This window comes from Anabrus simplex, chromosome 12 (genome assembly GCF_040414725.1).
Source record: "Anabrus simplex isolate iqAnaSimp1 chromosome 12, ASM4041472v1, whole genome shotgun sequence".
Classification (NCBI taxonomy): domain Eukaryota; kingdom Metazoa; phylum Arthropoda; class Insecta; order Orthoptera; family Tettigoniidae; genus Anabrus; species Anabrus simplex.
The window spans coordinates 36882412-36906034 of record NC_090276.1 but is presented as its reverse complement, the minus strand read 5'-3'; the positions used below and the strand labels follow the sequence as shown (position 1 = coordinate 36906034).

The 23623-nt window shown below is 38.1% G+C and overlaps 1 protein-coding gene across 1 annotated transcript in view; it reads right to left on the bottom strand.

The window, feature by feature from the left end:
- Positions 1-23623, bottom strand: part of tst (twister) — a 132996-nt gene that overhangs the window by 50122 nt on the left and 59251 nt on the right. The window contains exons 11-13 of the mRNA XM_067156822.2: positions 23162-23393; positions 17418-17695; positions 5120-5550 (exon numbers count right to left, since the gene is read on the bottom strand). Coding sequence (XP_067012923.2) covers positions 5120-5550; positions 17418-17695; positions 23162-23393 — 941 coding nt within the window. The remainder of the gene's footprint in view (positions 1-5119; positions 5551-17417; positions 17696-23161; positions 23394-23623) is intronic.

The window sequence follows — 23623 nt, the reverse complement described above, 5'->3', positions numbered from 1 at the left end:
TAGGCTGAAAGGGGATATATAAATCCCAGCAAGGGAATTGTGTCTTTTTTAACCTTGTTATTATATTATAACAGATATTTGAGTGTAAATCTGTTGTATTTTATTTCTTACTAGTGAGTGTAGTAGTGTTAGGCCAAACACGGGTAAGTTACCTAGGCATAAATGGCATCAATGTAAGTACGCCTTTAATGATTTCCTTCTACTTATGTTATTTTCCTGGTGTGTGTTAGTTATATTCTAATTAGTGTGTTTATTGCGACTTAATATGCTATCTCGGTTTTGTGGTATGGCGTTCTTGCTTCAAGTGAGTGTCGTGTATAACGGAAGGCCATTGTCGTGCTTAGGTAACTTTTGAAATTCTCCACTGCCTTGATTTAAATTTGATTTGCTCTTGGATTTATTTTGTTTTCTTGTGTATTTGCGGGTGTTTTTTCTGTGCTATTTTCTGGATGTGTTTGCGGTTTCTACTTTGAAATTTTAAAATTTATTTTCGATATCATTGCTGTGTGTTTGCGCAAGTATTCGTGTTTACTTTGGCTTGTGATTCTCTTATATTTGATTGGTGCATCCTTTCGTATGCTTTGGCTTTCTCATGCCCGTGTTTTGACCTAATACTACGCTTACACTAGTTACCAGTTTTTTTTTAAATTTTATTATTTTATATATATATATATATATATATATATATATTGCGAATGAGCCCATTAGGACTACGCAAAGTACTTAGAGACAGGCATTTGCCTTTCTTTGTGCCCACACTTCCTTCATTCGTTTGCTGTGTGCTTCTTTTCTCTCTTGAGACCATGTTGTTCCGGTCTTCTTCTTTGGTTTTTCCTCTTGGTCAACTTGTCACTTATGAACTTTGGTTCTGAAGATAACCCGGCTTTGGATGTCTTCAGGTGTAATTCCTGCCAGTTTGAGATCTGTTTTAATTTCGCCAATCCATTTTATTGTGTCCGTTTTAGCTTTACTTCGGTTTTCATAAAATTCAACTATTTGCTTGGTAAGTCTATCTGGGTTCATCCTTTTTATATGTCCAAAGAATCTTAATCTGCGTTTTCTGATGTCGCTGTGAATGTTAGAAAATTGTTTGATTTCCTGTTTCCCTCTAAGGCGGTACTGTTCATCTACGAGTTTTGGGCCTAAAATTTTTCTAATGATCTTGCGTTCCTTTTTCTGAATATTTTCTAGATCAGTTTTCCTGTTCAAAATTAGTGTCTCTGATCCATAGAGGCATTCTGGTTTTATAACTGCTTGCATGCTTGGAGAGACACTTTTTGTTATAGATATTTTGGGTGAGTCTATACGCAGTTTCCATTTTTTGGCATCTAACTTCATTGGCTTTTGTTTCCATTCCATTCTCCTGAATTATTTCACCGAGATATTTGAATTGCTGGACCCGTTTTATTTTGCCATATTTTGTCTCCATGAATTTAGGGGCTTCTTTGCTGCAGGTCATGTATTCAGTTTTTTCAAACGATATTTGGAGGCCAACTTTTTCCGCTGTTTCTTTCAGGAGTTCGATCTGGTTTATCGCTGTTGAAACATCACGAGTTAAGATTGCCAGATCGTCTGCAAATGCCAGGCAGTCTACTGCTAATTTGCCCCTACCAAGAGTGATTGGTTGGTCAATCTTGAGGGCAGACTTCTGTTTGTGCCATTCCTGTATTACCTTTTCAAGGACGCAGTTGAAGAGTAGTGGAGAGAGCCCATCTCCCTGTCTTACTCCTGTTTTGATCGGAAAAGGGTCTGAGATTTCCCCCATGAATTTAACCTTAGATTTTGTGTCTGTCAATGTCTCTTTTACAATTGCGAGTGTTTTCCGGTCTAGACCCTGTTCTTTTAATATCTGAAAAAGTGATTGACGATCAACTGAATCATAGGCCTTTTTGAAATCAACAAAAGTACAAACTACATTTTTGCTACAAATTTTCTGATGCCTTAGGATTAACTTTAGGTTCAAAATTTGCTCTGGACATGAACGGCCTGGTCTGAAACCTGCTTGATATTCTCCAATTTTTGGTTCTAGTTGCTGTTGGGCTCTATCGAGAAGGCACTGAGATAAAATTTTGTAGGCAACAGATACCAATGAGATTCCTCTGTAGTTATTTACGTCTGTTCTGTCTCCTTTTCTTCTTCTTCTTCTTCTTCTTCTTCTTATTATTATTATTATTATTATTATTATTATTATTATTATTATTATTATTATTATTAAAGTCAGAGTTGTAAATTTTAATATTTCTTTGGGGCATATATTTAGGGTTGGAATGCCTTGTTTTCATCTTACTGTGGGTGTTTTATGAGATTATTGGCCTACTTATTTTGGTAAACCCACATTAATTTTCATATTGTAGTAATGTACTTGTAATGTTTCGGGTTTTAATTGAGGGTTTTGGACAGCCTTAGTGTGAGCAATTGGGAGTTCAGTTCTTATCTATTCTTCCTATTATTGTTGCTTATCTTTTTGTGCTTGGCAGTTATGTAATTGATTATTATTCATTATTGTCTCATCTGTGATAGCAGCAACTTGTGTGTGGCATCATGAATATATAATAATGGATTGTTTCATCTTGAGTGGTGTTCGTGTGTTTGACTTGGTCATGTTAATTGAACCTGCTAGTTCTCTTACTTATTAATATCGGGTGTTTTATTGATCCCCTAGCCTTTTGTGGCTTTGTGACTTAAATTATGTATTATTTGGCTTAATATTCTCGATTCAGTGCGGACTTGTATTATTCATTATGGTCAGTATTTGTGTACTGTTTTAAATTTATGTGATGTGTTGTGGGAACATTGTTTATGTGGGGATTGCGGGGAACTATCCTCCACTGGGTTCTGTCAAAAGCCCTCTATTTAACTATCCAACCCATTTTTCCTTTTTTATTTTAAATTTAAATTCTATTTAATATATTAATTAATTGTGATGTTTGGAGTAGGCTGGTGCACCCGGATATTTTTGTGTGATAGAATGGTACTATTTACTACAGACTAGGTTTATTTACATTTAAATTATTTATTTACTAAATATTAATTATACTACTTATTTTTGTTCTTTGCAAGTTTCTCTTCATTATCATTTTACCAAAGTTTATTAATTTTTCAAATTTAATTTTAATGTAAATACTATTTATCAAATTATAGTTTTATTTTAAATTTTTTGAAAATTTTGGTTTTGTTTTTTGGTGAGTGCCTCAGTAATTCCTTTGGATCCTTTCCTCTTGTTCCAGTACTCTTCCTTGCTTCCTAGTATGCTTGATGTGTTATCATCTGATTGTTCGCTCAGTTTGTTCTATTTTTACCTTTTCTACAGGGTTTGTAGACGTTCAACATTGTAATTTGGTGTTTGCTGTTCTTGGAGAAAACAGATACAATTTACAGATATTCCCTCTTGAATCCAGACTGTGTTTCTTCTTGACAGTTATGAAGCTAAGGACCAACAAATCTGACAAAGAACTAGGCCTTAACTTCGGAATCCGTAAAACTACTATTGGAAGAATATTTAATGTTTGGATTGATTTCATGTACTGCGAATTTAAAGAGTTGAACATCTGGCCTTAGAGAAAATGTCCTTGAAAACAGCCCCCTTGCTTTTAGACAGACATACCCCTCGACTAGAGTTATAGCTGGTGCAACTGAGATTATAATAGCAAAACTTGTTCCAAGGGCAAACATTCCACTTTCATAGGGCTAACTGGCCTCAACCATTTGGTAGGGGATGCTGAAAAGTTTATAAATTTTGGCTGCATGTTTCTGAACACTGAATAATACCAGTCTTGGGGAAGTGCTCTAATGCGTAGCTTACAGCAGCAATATGCTTACAACATGCCTTGGGGCCTGCTCCAGCAAAACGTTCACATTCCCCTCCTATAATGTCACCAGGTACTCCTAAAATAAGCTTCACATTATAGGTCTTATGTTTTGTGTACTCGGATTTCACAGCACTGCATTTTAAAATTTCACTTGATTGAAATTAACCATTTATAAACAAAACAAACTTTTCACTGAAAAGTCTGTATCCAGTATAACACAATGATTTGTAGTTGGAAACAGGTGCTCCATTTAGTTCCAATTTTCTAAATACAAAATAACCCATCAGATGCAAATTTGTGATAGTGATCTTCACCTTATGGCTGATGGTCAAATATTCAAAGGAAGCAGCACTGGGAAACTCAAGAATATTCACATGCCTTTGGTGGTGGACAAAGGCTGTACATGCAGTTTCATGTAAGCCATCAACCTTAAAAAAGTACATGAATCGAAGTCTACAAGCAAGGGGAGAAACTGCATATTTAAATATCTATTTATGATTTAAGTCTTTTGGAGGTACATTTATATATTTATCAATGTACAATACTCAAGTCATTGTAATCTTTAGGAAAAGGCATGCTGATTCCTATTCATTATTTGGATAATAAAGTGTGTTAGAATTTTCTAATTACCGCTGTACTAATTCTTCCTTCCTCCCGCTAGTTTTAGCGTTTCTGGTCCGTAGCTCATAATGCAGCAGTTTAAGGCTTAAACGCTGAAAATTGTCCGTAATATACTAGGGGATATACCTATACAATTAATTAATATAGTCTTAGAGTTAAGATACAATCGACTGTAGCTCAGAAAACTTGGTCACATTCTATACATTACTCGCAGCTGACTGGGAGAAAAATAAGACGATCGCCTTGTGCTTACCCGGTACTACACGAGCGCTATCTGGCACGAACTTTCTCTGCCTACATCCCTATTACTGAAGAGGAGTGGTGGAAGGAGAGACAACGGTGGAGAAGTGCCATCAACACCCCAACCTGGCAGGAGCTGGACAAGGGGAAATGAAGATGATGATGAATCCTAAATGATACATTACATTCTGCACTGTAATCTTGATTCATATAATAAAAACTGCTGTGAAGTAACATCTAGTGACCGAACTTGTTACTACAGTACATACTCGAACGGGGTTACAACAAAGCCCATCAACATCCCGGGGGGGATTTTAAATTAAACTGTATTATTTTATGGACAATTTCGAAAGAAAGGAAGCCTGTAGAATCTATAGGCATGGATGTTAAAACTTTATTTATCTGTTAGTGACATATTCGAGTAAATTTACAGCAAACACTTTACCCACCTGAATCTTGGAAGCTGTCGCTCCTCATAGTCATGTATTATAACTTCTGGGTCACCTCTAATCCCTTCTCTTGTGATTCGTGCAATATCATTCGAATTAATGGTAAGGATTTTGTGGTGTCCGATGCCATCTGGCATGAAGATCTGTCCATTGTAGACAAGAGCCATCATTTTATACCATGTGTCACTTCTTTCTTTCGGTTTCTGCTCCGGGTCAGATTTGAGAGAGAGTCGAATCTCTCCAGTCCCAGACATGTCCATGCTGTTTTCATCGTTGCAGAGTACGAGCACCTTATATGCTTTATTCTGCTTGTCCTTCTGCTCTATTCTCAATAACATGGCAAATTTGCTTACGTGTTCCTTGTGGTTGATGAGGAGAACTCGGCCTGGGACAATGTCTTTCAGTACTTTCGGATTCGACATTACTGCTGGCTGAAAGAGAAAATAAAGGTTTAAAGAATGAATTTCATAAGTAAAAGCTCTCTCCCTCTAGAAACTCCACTATCCGCAGCATCATCAACCATGGATCCAATTAACTAGGATCTCAGTGTAAGAACTGTACGTTATTTTACCATGTCAAGAATTACCTGGGGCATTTGCGTCAACAATCATGCAAAAAGCAAAGGAAGAGCAAGCAGTTGTGATGTTACCTTTTGGTGTAAATAGGCTGTTACCAATCCTTGTCAGTTGTGCTTGTGCGCTTCTCCAGAATGGCCACAAAACGGAAGCGCATACTACTAAGTTTTGACAGAAAAGTTGAAGTTATATAAACCTTGTGCCAGTGCCAAATATGAGAGAGAGAGAGAGAGAGAGAGTGCGCGTGCGTGCGTGCGCGCGCACGTGTGTGTGTGTGTGTGTGTGTGTGTGTGTGTGTGTGTGTGTGTGTGTGTGTGTGTGTGTGTGATTTGATGTTGAAATGTAATGCTGAAACTTTATAGTTTGCTAAATCAGCTGACAGAGCAACTGTGATGTCAAAAAGGAAAACTATGATGATGCCTTATTGTGTTCAGTCTGCAAGCCTCTGTGAATCATCTACACACCTGTACAATTCTTTACTTGCAGCTGAAGTACAATCTTCATAACCTAACTGTTCAGTAGACAGGCATGTCCACTAATCCAACCCTTTTCTTCCCCCTCCCGCCTGTGACTCATGGTAGAGCGGCCTTGAAAACCACCTGCTACAGAATCTTCTTTGTTGCTATTCACTTGGAGAATTGTTACCTTTCTCTCTCTTAGTCCAACCCTTCGTAAGGGTGTAGTGGCATCACGCGACAATCCTTTTGGTGATCTTCCTCCAGAAGTCTCTGCTTTGGGCATGGTGACTTGCTTGCTGTAAGCTCATCCTGGTCAAGATAAAATGGTCAAAGCTCTGGGCTATACTCACTGAGATGGGGACGCCAAGACATTTAGTGTACCTGATCCAACAATTGTACTCTTCGAACACTGCAACAGTGAGAGTTAATGGCGACCTCTCAGATGTCTTTTCTACTTGTGCTGGAGTACGACAAGGTTGCATTCTTCCCCCCCTTCTATTTAATGTATACAGTGAGCATATTATGAGGGAGATTCTCGAGGACAGGAGTGACAGTATCACAGTTGGTGGCAGGAAAATTAACAATCTCAGATATGCAGATGACACTGTGATTATTGCAACAGATGATCATGAACTAGAAGCTATCATGCGGAGGTTAGACGAGCGAAGCAGAGAATATGGTCTTGAAACCAACAATAAAAAGACCAAAGTGATGATTGTAGACCGTTTTAATAACAACAGACCTGCCATAACAAGAATTGCAGATTATGAGGTTGTCAGTCGCTTTGAGTATCTAGGATCTATTGTCACAAATACTGGAGACTGTGAACCTGCAACTCAACAGCAAAACTTACTCGCATCTGGAAGGACACCTCCATCACTTCCAAGACAAAGCTCACCCTCATGCGAACTCGGATCTTTCCTATCGCGACCTATGCAGCAAAAACTTGGACGATGAAGACGGCGGATCGCCGCAGGATTGATGCTCTAGAAATGTGGTGCTATAGGAGATTACTGCGAATACCATGGACAGCACACCATACTAATGAATCGATCCTGCAACAGCTCGGCATCAGAACAAGACTGTCGACCCTTATCAACAAAAAAAAAAAAACTCGGATATTTTGGTCATATTGCCAGGAGACAGGAGGCAATGGAAATACTTATCATAGAGGGAAAAGTGGAAGGCCGAAGACATAGAGGAGTGCGAAGTTACGTAAGGTAGAGATCTGGGTTAAGTTTTTGATTAATATCCTACTCAACTTTCCTTATAGTGAGTCATCTTGATTTACAGGTGCCTAAACTATATATAACCTACATAATATATTTTCAGTATGTTCGATATGGAATATCTAAATTGCGTCAACCCTCTTATTTTTATCTGCACAATAAATCATTTTCTTCTTTACCGACAAAACAATAAATATCACTTTCATTATTCTTCTTCATATTCATTCAATATTCATATATCATTTCCCTCATATCTCATTATCATATTTCTTCTTTCAATTGCAAATAACCTTCATATACAGACATAGTAAAAAATATTCGTACACTTAATACTGAAACAAAAATACTTTACTTAGTACACTTATTGTCATGTACATTTTATAACATCAATAGGTTAGCTTTCTGTACACTATGTAAAGATATATACATCACAAAACATAAAATTGATACATTTCTCTGTCTATAATAGATAAATAACTGAAAATACCATGATTTCATACTCATAAAAAGTATTCGTACAGTCCGGTTTTACTTTCATTCGCCACTGATTTTAGTACATATTTAGTATTTTGTTGGCAATCCTTTTGATTTTGCAATGGCCTCAAGCCGCCTAGGCATTGAATGAACTAGCTTGGAGGTGAAGGTGGGCTCAATCTTACCCCATTCTTCCAAAAGAGCCATTTTCAAAGCTCAGTCTCTCTTTAAGATAAGCCCATACATGTTCAATCAGATTCAGATCCGGGGATTGAGCGGGGTGTTACCATTTATTTGGGTGTGTTGTATAAAATCCACAATCGTGCATCAAGTGCCGTATGCTTTGGATCATTATCCTGCATAAATAGATAATTACCCAGAAGTCCCATTTTTTTCAGCACTAGATGCTAGATTTTTCTTCAAAATTTCAATATAGTATTTACGGTCCATCTTTCCATCTATGAATTCTAAGGAACCTACTCCAGCTGAGCTCATGCAACCCCAAACCATTAAACAACCACCACCATGCTTCACTGAAGGAACCAGATTTTTTTTCTTCGAGTTCTGTGTTCGTTTTCCTCCACACCTTTTTGCCATGTTCTTGAAAAACAGTGAATTTACTTTTATCCATAAATATAACTCGATCCCAGAATTCTAGAGACGCATGTTTATAGTCGGTAGCATATTGTAGTTGTTTCTTCCTATTTGCTGAAGTACAAAGGTTTTCGCCTGGCATTTCTACAATGATACCCATTCGTATATAAAAACTTTTGAATTGTGGAAGCACAGATATTAAGTTTTAAATCCTTTCCTAGCTCAGACGTCAGATGTCAGTTTTGCAGGATTTTTCGTAACTTTCCTGAGGATTAGTCTTCTAGTTCGATCATCTAGTTTGCATGGACGTCCACATCTACGTACATTTTTGAAAGATTTTCTCTCACCATACCTGTCAATAATTCCCTGAATTGTAGATCTTGGTCTCTTCACAAGTTTCGATATTTCCGAGAGCGATTTACAGGAATGAGCCTGGATTACAATTCTTCTCTTTTCTTCTGTCGTTTCTTTCATTTTTCGGTCCATCTTACCGATTGACTGTATCACTTGCTGTTCACAACGACTGAAGCACAACTGGCTTGGTACAAGACGTGACCTTTACTGCTTTCCTGCGTTGCAAGGGATGTCATCAAGGACTTTGATGTGAAGATAAACCACCTGTACGAATACTTTTTATGCACCTATATTTCAAACTTATTGGATGATACGTTTGTTAAAACGAACATTTCTCAAGTACTGTTGTTATTTCCGGTACGTATTCATACTCATGTTTCGTGGAATACCGAAATATAGAATAGTAGTGAAATTTCTAGCAATCTATGGACAATGCGTCAACTACAAACGATAACATTCCTTAACTTTTAAGGTGTACGTATACTTTTTCCTATGACTGTACATGTTGACTTAGTGCACAGAATTCTGTAACCATCATCTATCTACTTGATTATTCCATTTCTTCTTAATCAATTTCTGTTTCAGTTCACATTATTCTCGTATCTTCATATAATCCAACTACGATCTATATATGGCACTGTACTATCTCCATCTTACAAGATATTAACCCTTATTCACTCATAATATTAACCAATCTGTTCTCCCCATTGGCACGGGATGACCATTGATAGCTACCAAGAAAGAAATATTTAAGATACGGGAAATAACTGAATTGACATATAGAACAATTATAACACAAATAGCTGAATTAAGAGCAGACATTTCGGTATCTACAAGCCGAATTAGAATTGAAGTTAAAAAAAAATCGTCAGACTTGATATAGAAATTACCAGGTTAGAAGGCTATGAAATCCCTATGATGAAATTATTGACTTCATCTTTATTTACTGATGTAGTCAAGTATATCTTAGCTGCGACGAGCGAGGACATGATTTTCATGGTTATGGGAGTAGGCGGAATTGTAGCTTATAAAAAGATCTCAAGACCATGATGAATGTTGTTAATTAATATTGTTTCTTCACGAAAAATGCCATCTCTGTGTATATAAAGTGTGTGTTGATAGGGATTAATATAAGGGATACCAGGAGGTACCGATATTAGGTAAAGAGATATACCCCTATTTCATTATAAAGTGCAGGATACGTGTGTTCAGTGTTAATATAAGCTGATTTGGGAATGCCAAAATGATCTAGATGTCATAATCTATAAGTTTCATGTCCATATTTGTGAAAATGATCTAGAGAAATTAATTTCATACTAGGGGTCCGCATTGAACTTTGATTAAACCAAATTAAAATAATAGGGGAGTTATTCAACTTTTTCAATACAAATGTCCGACTCGTTGGCTGAACGGTCAGCGTACTGGCCTTCGGTTCAAAGGGTCCTGGGTTTGATTCCTGGCCGGGTCGGGGATTTTAACCTTAACTGGTTAATTCCAATGGCACAGGGGCTGGGTGTATGTGTTGTCTTCATCATCATTTCATCCTCATCATGACACGCAGGTCGCCTACGGGAGTCAATTAGAAAGACCTGCACCTGGCGAGCCGAACCCGTCCTGGGATATCCCGGCACTAAACGCCATACGACATTTCATTTCAATACAAATTAAATAGTGTTTATTAAATAAACATTTAATGGGACTAGTTACAACCTATTTAAAGGTCATTTTCAGCCATATTGTGTGTAGAACAAAGCATTTGAAACACAGTGGTTTTAAAGATAGTCTTAAAACATAGAAGCTTGACACTATGAAAAATTGTTCTTGGAATTTCCTGAAAACACTTTTGTTGGAAGAAATTATTCCATTTCTTCTTAATCAATTTCTGTTTCAGTTCACATTATTCTCGTATCTTCATATAATCCAACTATGATCTATATCTGGCACTGTACTATCTCCATCTTACAAGATATTAACCCTTCTTCACTCATAATATTAACCAATCTGTTCTCCCCATTGGCAAGAGATGACTATTGATAGCTACCAAGAAAGAAATATTTAAGATACGGGAAATAACTGAATTGACATATAGAACATCTATAAACAAAAAGGTTTGGCCATGGGCTCACCCACTTGAGGCATACTAGCTGAAATTTACCTAGATTTCATGGAACACAACAAGATTGAAAATAACCAAAATTTGAACAATATCCTCGTTTGGGCTAGATATGTCGGTGATATCCTAGTAATTTTAGATGAAAAAATTTCTAATGCGAAGTCCACTCTTCTAAATCTTAATAATTATTGATTCCCACATAAATTTTATTTTTGCTAGTTGCTTTACGTCACACCAACACAGATAGGTCTTATGGCGACGATGGGATAGGAAAGGGCTGGGAGTTGGAAGGAAACGGCTGTGGCTTTAATTAAGGTACACCCCCAGCATTTGCCTGGTGTGAAAATGGGAAACCACGGAAAACCCTCTCCAGGGCTGCCGACAGTGGGATTTGAACCCACGATCTCCCGGATGCAAGCTCACAGCCGCGTGCCCCTGACCACATGGCTAACTCACCCGGTACATTAAATTTACAGGTGAATCCAAACTAGGAAAAAAAATTAACTATTTAGACCTAACCATCATTAGAAAACCAACCTCTTTAGGTTATAAAATCTTAAAAAAACCTATTCAAACTAGTTCCACAATCCGTTATGATTCAACTCGCCCAATAACCCACAAACGGGCTACTCAGAATAGTTTAGTTCATAGGGCTTTCACTGTTCTGATGTCCAAACAAGATCTAAAAAAAAAAATGAATTAAATACCATTCGTTTCATCGCTAAATCAAATGGATACAACAATTTTTTTCATTGAGAGAATAATTAAATACAGGCATCGCCCTTCAACTACTTTAATAAAAGATACGACTCCACTTCAATTAATAAATTTGTTTCTCTAAATCAGGTGTTTATAGATTCAAATGTCATGATTGCAATTTTTCTTATATTGGACAAACAGGGAGAAACTTCATCACTAGGTACTCAGAACATAAGAATGCCATTAAATACTATAAATTTTCGGCTGTAGGTCAACATGTGCATGACTATAACCATAATTTCACCGATATTCAACAAGACCTAAAAGTTCTTAAAACATTACACAAAGCCCAATACTTGATATACCAGAGATTTTTTTCATACATTTAGATCAATATTTTAACTATAATTACAACCAAAATGAAATACACTTAAGAAAATGGAAATTGCAACACCATGAAGGCATTGGTCGTTTGTGTTGATTTTCAAGATATGGAACGATGGCATGTAGGTATGTAAACAATCAAAGTTTCAGACTCATTGGATTGTTGCTATAAGTCTCCCCATGTGATTGGTCGCAGAGGAATCAACTCCAGTATACGGACTCTGCTGTAGCGTAGTTGACTTGCAGTCTGTGCAGTGAAGTGTTCTCCGTCAAACATGCCTCGACAACAGAGAAGAGCACGTTATCAACAACTGTCGCCGTTTGAGAGGGCTCGGATAATTGGGCTGTGTAAGGCTGGATTATCGCTAAGGATGTGTTGGCCAACAGGAATCTACGGTACAACGTGTATGGCAGCAGTGGTCAAATGAAGGTACCCATACTCTTAGACCTGGCACAGGCCCAGCGCGACAGACAACTGTGAGAGGATCGCCGCATCATTCGGATGGCCCGGATGGAACTCCATGCAACAGCAGCGCAAATTCGAGCAGCTGTGGCAACCCACGTCACACAACAAACAGTTGGTAATCGCCTGCGTGAACCTGGCTTACGAGCCTGTGTTCCACTGACCCCACAACAGCGACGTGTAAGGCTGGCCTGGTGTAGAGAAAAATCAAAGTGGGTCGACGAATGGCATAGGGTCGTCTTTAGTGATGAATCGTGCTTCTGTCTTGCCCGCAGTGATCGCTGGAATAGTGTGCGCCGACGTACCGGGGAGAGGGGCCGCCCAGATCTTATTGTCGAGAGACACACAGGGCCAACACCAAGCATTATGGTCTAGGGAGCTATTGGCTTTAATATGAAATCACAGTTAGTGCTTGTTGAAGGCACTTTGACTGCTCGATAGTACGTTGATAGGGTACTCGATCCAGTGGTTGTGCCTATGATGGCGAACATTGCTAATGGGATGTTTCAGCAGGACAATGCAATTTCCATTTTCTTCAGTGTATGTGAGAAAACCAACATTCTTTTTGATCTTTTTATCATTATTCATAAAAATTATAATTTAACCAATCTAAATACAATCTTCCTATCTATTCATTCCACATCTCTGCAGCATTTACTGCCATTCCCCCATTCCTTAGCCGCACCTTAAGTCTTTTTCCTCCATTCATAACACCTTTCATTATAACAATATATTTATTCAACTTTTTAAACCTTCATATTTTATGACTTTTTTTTTTTCGATTCTTCCATTTTCCATTTCTTATCCTAACTCTTTCCTCTTTTATCCTTCCTCTTGCTCCCCTCAAGGAAGATATTTTCAGCATTCTTTGTTTTTCAACATAATTTAATTTTTACGTTTCGCTAATTCCTTTCTTTTCCATTATCATCATTTCACCTTTCATTTCATTTCATTTCATTTCATATCATTATTGCTTTCAATTTTACTCGTCTTTGTCTTGTTTCCCATCTCTTACTTTTCACATTCATTTCTTACACGATTTATTTTTTTCCCTCTCGAATTCTTTTTTAGTTTTCTTATAATCTCCATTTTTCTTTTTTCATGTCATTTGCTTCCTAGTACATTAGTTTACTAATACGACCAACACTTGGTAACGTAAGATGAGCCACATTTTGACTTATTTCTTTTCTTTTATTCTTTTCATTTAATATTTTACATTCCTTAAATTTTATTAATATTTCCGACATTTCACTTATTTATTTTTCCTTTTAGATCAGCATTAGATGAAAATTCATTCCACCATTTTAATACAAAGAAGAAATAATTTTTTAACTTAATTCATATCATCAAGTGCCTTTTCACTTTCATTTTTTAAAGTAATTAATCTCCATGGATACCTTAAATATTTTTTACATTGTTTCCTTTATATACAACTATATAGTATTTCCTTTCCACGGCAATAATATATTTGTTCAACTCACATTTTAACCAAGGCAATACAGTGGAACCTTGGAGTGCGAGCATAATTTGTTCCGGCAACATGCTTGTAATCCAAAGTGCTCGTACATCACAGCAAGTTTTCCCATAAGAAACAATTGAAACGCAGATGATTCGTCCACAACACAAAAATATTCGCATACCATTTCTAAAACAAAATATAACGTAAAACAAATTAAAGTGCACTTTTCCTTACAAAACAATCATTGTTAGTGTGAGGGAGACGAGAGATGATATGAGAAGAGTTACTGTGTAGACGAATTTCACCAACGGAATCGCTGCTATCTGTTGGCTCACTGGAACCTTTTTTTTTTTTTTTTTTTTTTTTTTGTGCAACTTTAACGAGGAACCTGTCCAATAAATGTTGCTTTTGCCTCTTTTTGAGGATTTCACGAAAATGTGACATTGCATTGTCAGTGAACTGATTCATTGCTCGCACTGCTACAGCCTTATTCGGGTGGTGATTTTCTAAAAAAATTTGCACCTTTTCCCACATTTTGCACTTCTCCTGAATCTCAGTTGAAGTGAGGGTAAGGTTTGTTCCTTCGGTCACTTCGAAGCATCGCTGAAATAGTGCTTTGTTGTATAGCTTCTTGAAGTTCAAAATGACTTGCTTATCCATAGGCTGGAGTAGTGTTGGGAGGAAGGAACTTAACCTTAACAAACTTGAATTCCTCGTCGTCCTCAAGGCCTCAAGACCTGGAGGATGAGCAGGAGCATTGTCCATAACCAGCAAGACACTGAGCGGCAGATTATATTCTGAAAAGTATTTCTTCTCTACAGGACCAAAGATCTCGTTCATCCATTCAACAAACTGGGAAGGGGAAAGGTAGGCACACGTGACGCTCGTACTGCGGAACCTCACTCGCATATCAAGTTACAATTTATTTCAAATGTTTGCTCGTCTTGCAAAACACTCGTAGACCAAGTTACTCGCATTCCAAGGTTTCACTGTACTTTGCATATATGCTCAATTCTACATCTCATCAAGATTATGAATTATTTTAAAGTGTATCTACGCTTCGCAGTGATATGAAGTATACTAATTTCTTACAACAAAAGTGTTTTCAGGAAATTCTAAAAACAATTTTTCATAGTGTCAAACTTCTATGTTTTAAGACCATTTTTAAAACCAGTGTGTTTCAAATTATTTGTTCTACATGCGATATGGCTGAAGATGACCTTTAAATAGGTCAAAACTAGTCCCATTAAATGTTCATTTAATAAACACTTATTTAATTTGTATTGAAAAGGTGGAATAACTCATTTATTATTTTAATTTGGTTTAATGCCAAAATGATATTCAGAAAATAGACTGATATGAATGTTATCGGCATATCCCACATAATTGATTTCTTTTTTTCCTCTTTGTGTTTAATAAAATGGCATTTTCTCGAGTGTATCAATTTCTCTGTGACTTTATCAGTTTATTAAAATTCATGTTTTGAATTGGTAACAAACATTCTTCTCATTCAATAAGATAGTGTATTCCTCTCTCTATTTATAGAACACCCTACTTTCAGAATATTTAGATTTAATGCCCACTTATATGCAAACAGACCACCAACCCGGATGCTCTTGAGCTTAGACATTGTGCCAGCGAAAGTAGGAAGGATGGGACTTTGATACCGGGGACTGATTTCCGAAGTTCCTCACCCACAAGATTTCCATCCAAACATTTGTGAAATTAAGTTTTATAATCAGTGCCCTGGAGAGCCCCGGACAGGTGCAATACCAATTTGTAACTTTTTATTGGTAGTTTCCAATTTGATTAAGGCTGAAGATGACCTAATGTAGCAAGGTCAAAACTAGTACCAATTATATAAGATACTATATTAATATAATGGTACTGAATAGGTTGACCTTTCCCTACCCTCTGATAGAGATCCACAGATGTTGTTCAGGTATGCAAAACCAGTTCACATCTCTAACTTCAAGGTCCTTGAAAATCTGCTTCTCCCATACATCACAAGGTCTCTTCCCGGGAAAGAATATGCTTCAGAAGTCCTGTGGGGAGCCATTCTGTTCATTGGACCATACCTTTGCAGTCTGCTCAGTTCTACTAATTGTGTTTCCAGCAAGCTTCTTTCCAATCCAAGCTGTTGTCGGATATCCACATTCCTTATTTTATCCATTTTTGGTTTTTGTACACAAGAATAGAGGAACTTCATTTCTGTTGCCCGAAGATGACTCTGTTGATGCTGTAAGAGTTGCTGCTTCCAGACCATATATCAATACATGCCCCAATATGAAAATGCTGATAATTCCTGAAGTACTGTCTAGTTGAGATTTATTCTTGGAATGAAAGCAGGATTTTTTTACCATTTACCATTACTTTTATTTTGTTTGCATAAATAGTAGGAAATAGAGGACTATAGAGATGCATAGTTAATTTGCAGAGGCTTGCAGACTGAACACTGAAAGGTGGTGGTGGTGGTGGTGATAAGCCTTATAGGAAAAAGGTGTCAAGAAGCAGACAATAGAAAGAGTGAGGGAGACGAGGAAATGCTCCGTCATTTTTGCTCTTCACTGTGGTAATGGATGACCCAATGACAAAAGTGGCAAGAAAAATTGGGGAAGGAAAAATGAAATGATGATGTTTGCTCATGACTTCTTAGTTTGGGAAGAAAAGGAAGAAGATATCCAGGAACAGTTACATGCATGGGAAGATGAGGTGGAACAATATGGAATGAAATTTAATGCCAAAAAAATCGAGATAATGATCACAACTAGAAAGTTTCTTTTTAGAACTTGCTTTACATCGTCCTGACACAGACAGGTCCTATGGCGATGATACAACTAGAAAGGAGAGACCTATGAGAGGTATAATGCTTGAAGGGGAACAGCTTAGGAAGGTAGAGAGTTTCAAGTACCTGAGAAGTATCATAGAGGAAAGTGGAAGAAGTGATAAGGAAATAATCGAGCGTGGAAGACAAGCAGGAGCATTCCTGAGAAGTCTCAGAAGCCTGGTTTGGAGCAAGGATGTCCTTCAGAGGAGCAAAAGAGTGATATACAGCATGTACTATGTACCTTTTCTGATGTATGCAGCAGAAACTTGGGTAATGAGACAGAGAGCCATGACTGGTGTGAAAATGGGAAACCATGGAAAACCATCTTCATGGCTGCCGACAGTGGGGTTCGAACCCGCTATCTCCCGGATATGAAATTTCTGAGAAGCAGGATAAGGAGTGACAAGAATGGATAAGATGAGAAATGAGAAGGTCAGAGATACAGTAAAACAAGAGCCACTACAGAACAAGATAGGGGCATCTAGACCACCGGACTTAGCCAGAATTGAACCTGCGAAGTTGGGGTAAGAAGGCCAGTGCCTCAACTCTCTGAGCCACTCAGCCTGGTTACACTGAAATGTATAAGTTATGTAAGCATATATGTTTCAAGTGTGGCTCTGAGTATATAATTCAGAGATGAAAAAGAGTTTGTAAAAGAAAAATACTTACCCTGGTTTCATTCCAAATCTGCAGATATTTATCAGCTACTAAATACAGCTCAGTCAGTTTCTCTGTGTTCCCCAACCTGACAGAGCTCGCCACCAGCTTGGCTATTTTCTCATCGACAGCTCTCATGTCATTTAAATAGTTTTCCTGACGAGACTGCTTCCCGAATTCCATAAAAGATCTTGACATCATGTCCTCGACTGAGATCTTCTCCACCCTCAATAGTCGTAAGATCATGGCATATGTGAGGCGGAATTGTGAGGTCAATTTCTCGGGTTTACCTGTGAAAATGTATTACATTACCATCCATACTTAGCAATTACAATAACATGCAAATGAATTCGAATACAGGAGATTCTAAAGCTTTTCATAAATAATAATAGTAATAATAATAAAAGCAAACAGAGAAGACCCAGTATGGTGACATAAAGAGTGTCCACAAATTCAAATATCTAGGGGAGATTTTGACTCCTAACAACAACGAGAAGTCAGCTATTGAAGAAAGAGCGAAGAAGATGAAGATTGCATTCAGGCTATGCCAGGAAACTTATAAGTCCAAATCCCTCTTTTATCAAGCCAAAGTCAGACGCTATAATACCGTGGTGAAACCTGAATGCCTCTATGCATCAGAAACAATTGCCAGAAAGGGGATTAATGAAATAGAAAAGAAATAGTGTAAATTTCTGAGGAAAATTCTGGGACCCGAGGAAAATTCTGGGACCCAAGAAAGCAACAGGAAATGAGTTTACCTTCCGTTTGAGATCAAATCAAGAGCTGCATGAAAAATAAGAAAACATTTCAACCTCAATAAGAAAAAGGCGAGACTTTCTATGGACACCTGAGGAGAACGGGACCGGAACGCCTAGCAAATAAAATCCTCATCTTCCAGGAAAGAAGAAAGACCCAAGTACCATGGCTGAAAGACGTTCATCAGGATCGTAAAAAATGTGGCATTGAGGAGAGAGATATTACAAACAGAACAGCGTTCAGAAGGAAATTTGAGGAGGTGACGTATCTGTTCGTACAGAAACCCTGGAGAACAAGAAGGGTGTTCTCGGATGAGGAACGAGCAAAAGCGCGCCAGAAAATGAAGGAGTATTGGCGTAAAAGGAAAGAACATCAACAGTCAAGGAAGTTGTGCAATCATAACCCATAGGAGGTTGAAACGATCCTAAATAAATAAATAAAAGCGGGTCTTATGAAAATATGAAATATATGGAATACAAGCACCAAAGTGAGAGATATATGAAGGTAAAACATGGAAGTTTAAAAGGACATAAGTTCAAATACCCGGGAGAATGGATCCAACCCAACGGACTGGATAAAGAGGCACACATGGAAAGAGCCAGAAATTGAGATCTGACCTACAAGCTAACAGATAACAGGTTTATCCTCCTCAGTCCCAGTGTCCAGTCGGCTGGACAGTAGCCATGTTGATTTTGACAGGGGTGGCAAATGTTTAAACCAAAATTAAGTTGAAATGTTTTTTCCCATTAACAGGGGAAGTCATGGAATATCTATATATGGCTACAAGGGGAGAATTCAAGTAGCAGTAAAGGTGTTATATGTTTTTAAAAGCAGGGCTGAGTGGCTCAGACGGTTAAGGCGCTGGCCTTCTAACCCCAATTTTGCAAGTTCGATCCTGGCTCAGTCCGGTGGTATTTGAAGGTGCTCAAATACGACAGCCTCGTGTTGGTAGATTGACTGGCACGTAAAAGAACTCATGCGGGACTAAATTCCGGCACCTCGGCGTCTCCGAAGACCGTAAAAGTAGTTAGTGGGACGTAAAGCAAATAACATTATTATTATTTATGTTTTTAAAAACTGTCCGCCCGACTGGACACCGGGACTGAGGAGGATAACAAATAGACAATATTTTACAAGGTCAAAATCTGACATTATAACTCAGTAATAAAACTGGAAGGATTGTACACTTCAGAGTGTCTCGTTTGAAATAAAAAGGGGAGCTGCAAGAACTCAAGAAGAAGGAAATGAAGATTCTGAGGAAAATTCTGGAACCACATAAGACTACTGATGGGACTTGGAAGAAAAGGAAAAATGAGGAGCTCTACATGTACACTGAAAAGATCACGGACACAATGTGGGAACGACAGCTGAAATTCTACAGGCACCTGGTAAGAACGGATAACGAACGACTGACCAAAATGATTTTCACATACATCATGGAGTTAAACGTCACCCCCAAGTGGGTAGAAGAGGTCAAGAAGGATGCCGAAGAAGTTGGAATTACACTGCAGATGATCCACAATAGAAGAGAGTTCAGAAGAAAAATTGAGAGTCTAAAATCATATAAAAACAAACCACTAAAACAGAGGCCCGAACGGATCATTTACAAAGAGAGAAAGATGAGAAGCAAAAGAATGAATTGGTTCTGGAAAGAGAAGAGAAGAAATGCCAAGGAACATGAAGTCCTATACGGTCCATAGTTCGCCAAATTTAGAAACAAAAAACACACGACAGAGAGGCCCTTTACCAGCGGAGCGCAAGAAAGCGCTGATCGATGAGCTCAAGAGATACTTGCAGGATGTCAATGGCGGCAAACGAACAAGACACAGACATGGAAAACATTATTGGCTATTAACACACATTCTGTAGAAGCTCAATTTGAAACAAAAATAAGAGTGCGCATTCGGATGACATATCATCGTATAACCGGTGCACCACCATACACATTGCATACATAAATCCTGATCGTTGCCGCCTGATTACAGAAATGCGTATTTATGAGGTCAATTTTTATTATTTTTTGCCTTTTTTTTAAACTCTGAAGTCTTTTTCTTCAATTTTACCTCATGTTTGTCATTTTCAGCAATTTGTTTCATTACATTCCTGCTTTTAATCCATTTTCAATTTTTTGCATTATTATTTAGTTATGTTTATGCATTTATGTTTGATAATCAATAATGCCTTTGCTGGCAGGACCTAGTGTTTACAGCGCACTATGTCTTCTGGTATGGGCTAGAGCAATTTTGTTACTTTCATAGATCTGTCTGTCTTATTCTTGGCTTTGACAATATGGACGTGACTGAGGTATGAGCGATGCTAGTAATGCCAATCCTTATGCAGCCAGTCCCTGCTATGAATGGTGTGAAAATGTTGCTCATAGGGTCGGCTGGTGTATGCCTTTCAGTGGGCTTGGCAGACTGATATGTAATAGCAACTCTGGCTCGGTGAGGAAAGCAACGGGAAACTACCTCACTCCTCATTTCCCTAGTACGCCTCTTCAGTGATGCCTAGGCCATCTATGACAGCTGATGGCAGAGCTGCTGAGGATCCCACCAGCGGCATCGCTGACGGACTGAACATACATACATACATACAATCGACGTACATGAATATAAAGCTTTTCAGTCTGTCGAAAGCACAAGTTTAATATAAATATTACATTATAATGAACCTGTAAGAAAACAGACTATTAGACAAAGAATAAAAAATACACACTTCTTCTTCTTTGTCTTTTGGACCTACTGAGGACCATGGGGCTCGTATCTCCTCGTCACTTGGGCCTTCTATTTTCTTCTCTTGCAGTACTCCATTTTCTGGCCAAGAGTCAGCTTTTTTTCTCTCCGTCCACATAAGTCTGATGCTCCCAAAAATCTTCCTATTAGTAAGTGGCGTTGGAAAAATTCCCCGCTGGATAGCTTGCCGAAACTGTGTGCGGTCGTATGGACTCATGCGGGATCCCCAGTTGTTCCAGATCCAACCTGACCGAAGAGATCCACTTGTACCTGGATGCCACAGCGAAGATCTTGCTGGTAAGTCTGCAGGAGTTCATGCAGATCAGGTGCAATAGAAGACCAGGCGCCTTTTTCTAAAACAAATGTTAGTAGAAGCTTTTTATTTTGGAGCAGAGGCTTATTAAACATTATTTTCTGGTCACACTCTTAGACAATGAACTCGAGGTTACACTAGACCATTTGTGACCGGGAGGAATCAGGAGGAATGATTTGACCGCCATTTTGAATAACTTTGACCAAGTCGAAACTCGAAGGTGCGAGTTAAACATTCACGACCTCTGCACGCTTAAAGATGCAAATGCCAGTCCACTTTCTGAAAGATTTTAATTTTATCTTCATTAGCAAGAAATTTCACGACTTCTTCCGTATCCATAACTAGGCTATCACAAGATAAATATGCACCACGCTAGTCAATTTCATACGATTATGTTCCTAATCCAGATATAGGCCACTGTAACACACGATAAAACTTCATTGTACTACTCAACACAAAATATTTCCAACTTCTGAATGGAATGCGAAATACAAGCACAAATAGGCTAACTTTTTTTTTGCTAGTTGCTTTACGTTGCACCGACACAGATAGGCCTTATGGCGACGATGGGATAGGAAAGGCCTAGGAGTTGGATGGAAGTGGCCGTGGCCTTAATTAAGGTACAGCCCCAGCATTTGCCTGGAGTGAAAATGGGAAACCACGGAAAACCATTTTCAGGCTAACTTTTTCCGTAATCACACAACTGTGGTGACGTCTCTTACCCGAGTTGCAAATCACGTTTCTTTCACAAGGGATGACAAATAACATTTTCAGGTCTAGCAAAAATGTGATCGTACCAAGCGGTAACAGTGCAATTTCGTGACACGATAAGTGAGGTATTTTTATATACATTTAATATGATATAAGCTTTCGCAGATGACATGACCTTACTGAGATGTGGGAGGAAACCAAGCAGAAGTCCATCGAACTGCTGAAACAAGCAGAGAAGATAGGTCTCAAAATCGCCTTTGGAAAGACCAAAATAATAACCAACATTAAGAATCTTCCAAAATATTTGAAAGTGGGGAAACAAAAAGAGAGACCATCAGGGATTTCAAATACATTGGTGAATGGATCATTTGGAATGGTCCTGAGAAGAAAGCAATGGAATCTCAATGAACCAAAATAGAAACAGCCTTCCAGTTTACGAAAGACACCTATAACGAATAATCCCTCTCGTGGAATTCCAAGATCAGACATTATAATACAGTATTCAAGCCAGAAGCCCTCTATGTCGCAGAAACACTGTCTATAATTACATATGGTCCTATGGAAAATATGAAGATCAAGGAAAGGAAAATACTACGAAAAATTCTAGGCCCCAAATTCCATAATAACAAACTTTCACACACCAGCAATGAAACCCTGTAGACGAAAACAGAAAGGATTGCTCACACGATAAAGAAAAGGAGAATTAACTTTTATGGCCACATCCTAAGGATGGACCCCCGAAAAGGATAACCTGAAGAATCTTCGACTATTTCCGCAATAAGAAAACCAAGCCGAACTGATTTAAGGAAACTGAGAAGGACCTAGGAGAGTTCCAAATTACAGAAGAGATGCTTGTAGATGGATTCGCAAAGAAAATAACAAAAGATAAAATAAAGAGGTTTCAGGACGTGGTGAAGCCCAAACAACTATACAGAATTTCTGTAGAAGAGAGGAAGGTGAGATCTGAAAGGGTGAAAAAGTACTGGGAGGACAGGAAAACACTACTCACTAACCACTGATTGATCTATTGTACCCCAAAGTGGGTGAAACGGAGAAGAGGAAGATGATGATGAGAAACGGGACTACGAATTTACGACTTGCTAAGCGGGAAAACGTGTTAACTAGGAATGCACTAATGAGGTGCCCAATGAACTTGTTGTGTCTGACAGACTGAAAAACTTTCTACGTTACATTTAACGGAGTCGACACTGGAAAGTATTAATGTCATACTTTGATGTGCTTACCAAGCATCATAGCTTTGAGATCCTCAAGCTTTGGTACTTCAGCCTTGCAGACAATAATGACATGGCCAGTAGAGTCCATGTTTCTTCTTCCAGCTCGACCGGCCATCTGAATGTACTCGGCAGGAAGTAGAGGACGCATGCCCTGTCCATCAAACTTACGGATGGAGTCAAAGATGACTGTTCGCGCAGGCATGTTCACACCCATCGCAAATGTTTCTGTAGCAAACAATACCTGGAAGGAAAAACAGAAGATACCCATGAGCAGGGCCGAATTTAACAACTGCAATGCCTCCTCTGGGCCCAAATAATTAAGCAATATCTCTTCCTTAAACTTGATGAGAAAAAATTGCACTTAATATTATTTTTATATAATGATCAAAGAAATATAGAAGAATGCCTCCAAAGTAAAATATCAAAAATTAATACCATTAAATAATAATAATAATAATAATAATATTAATA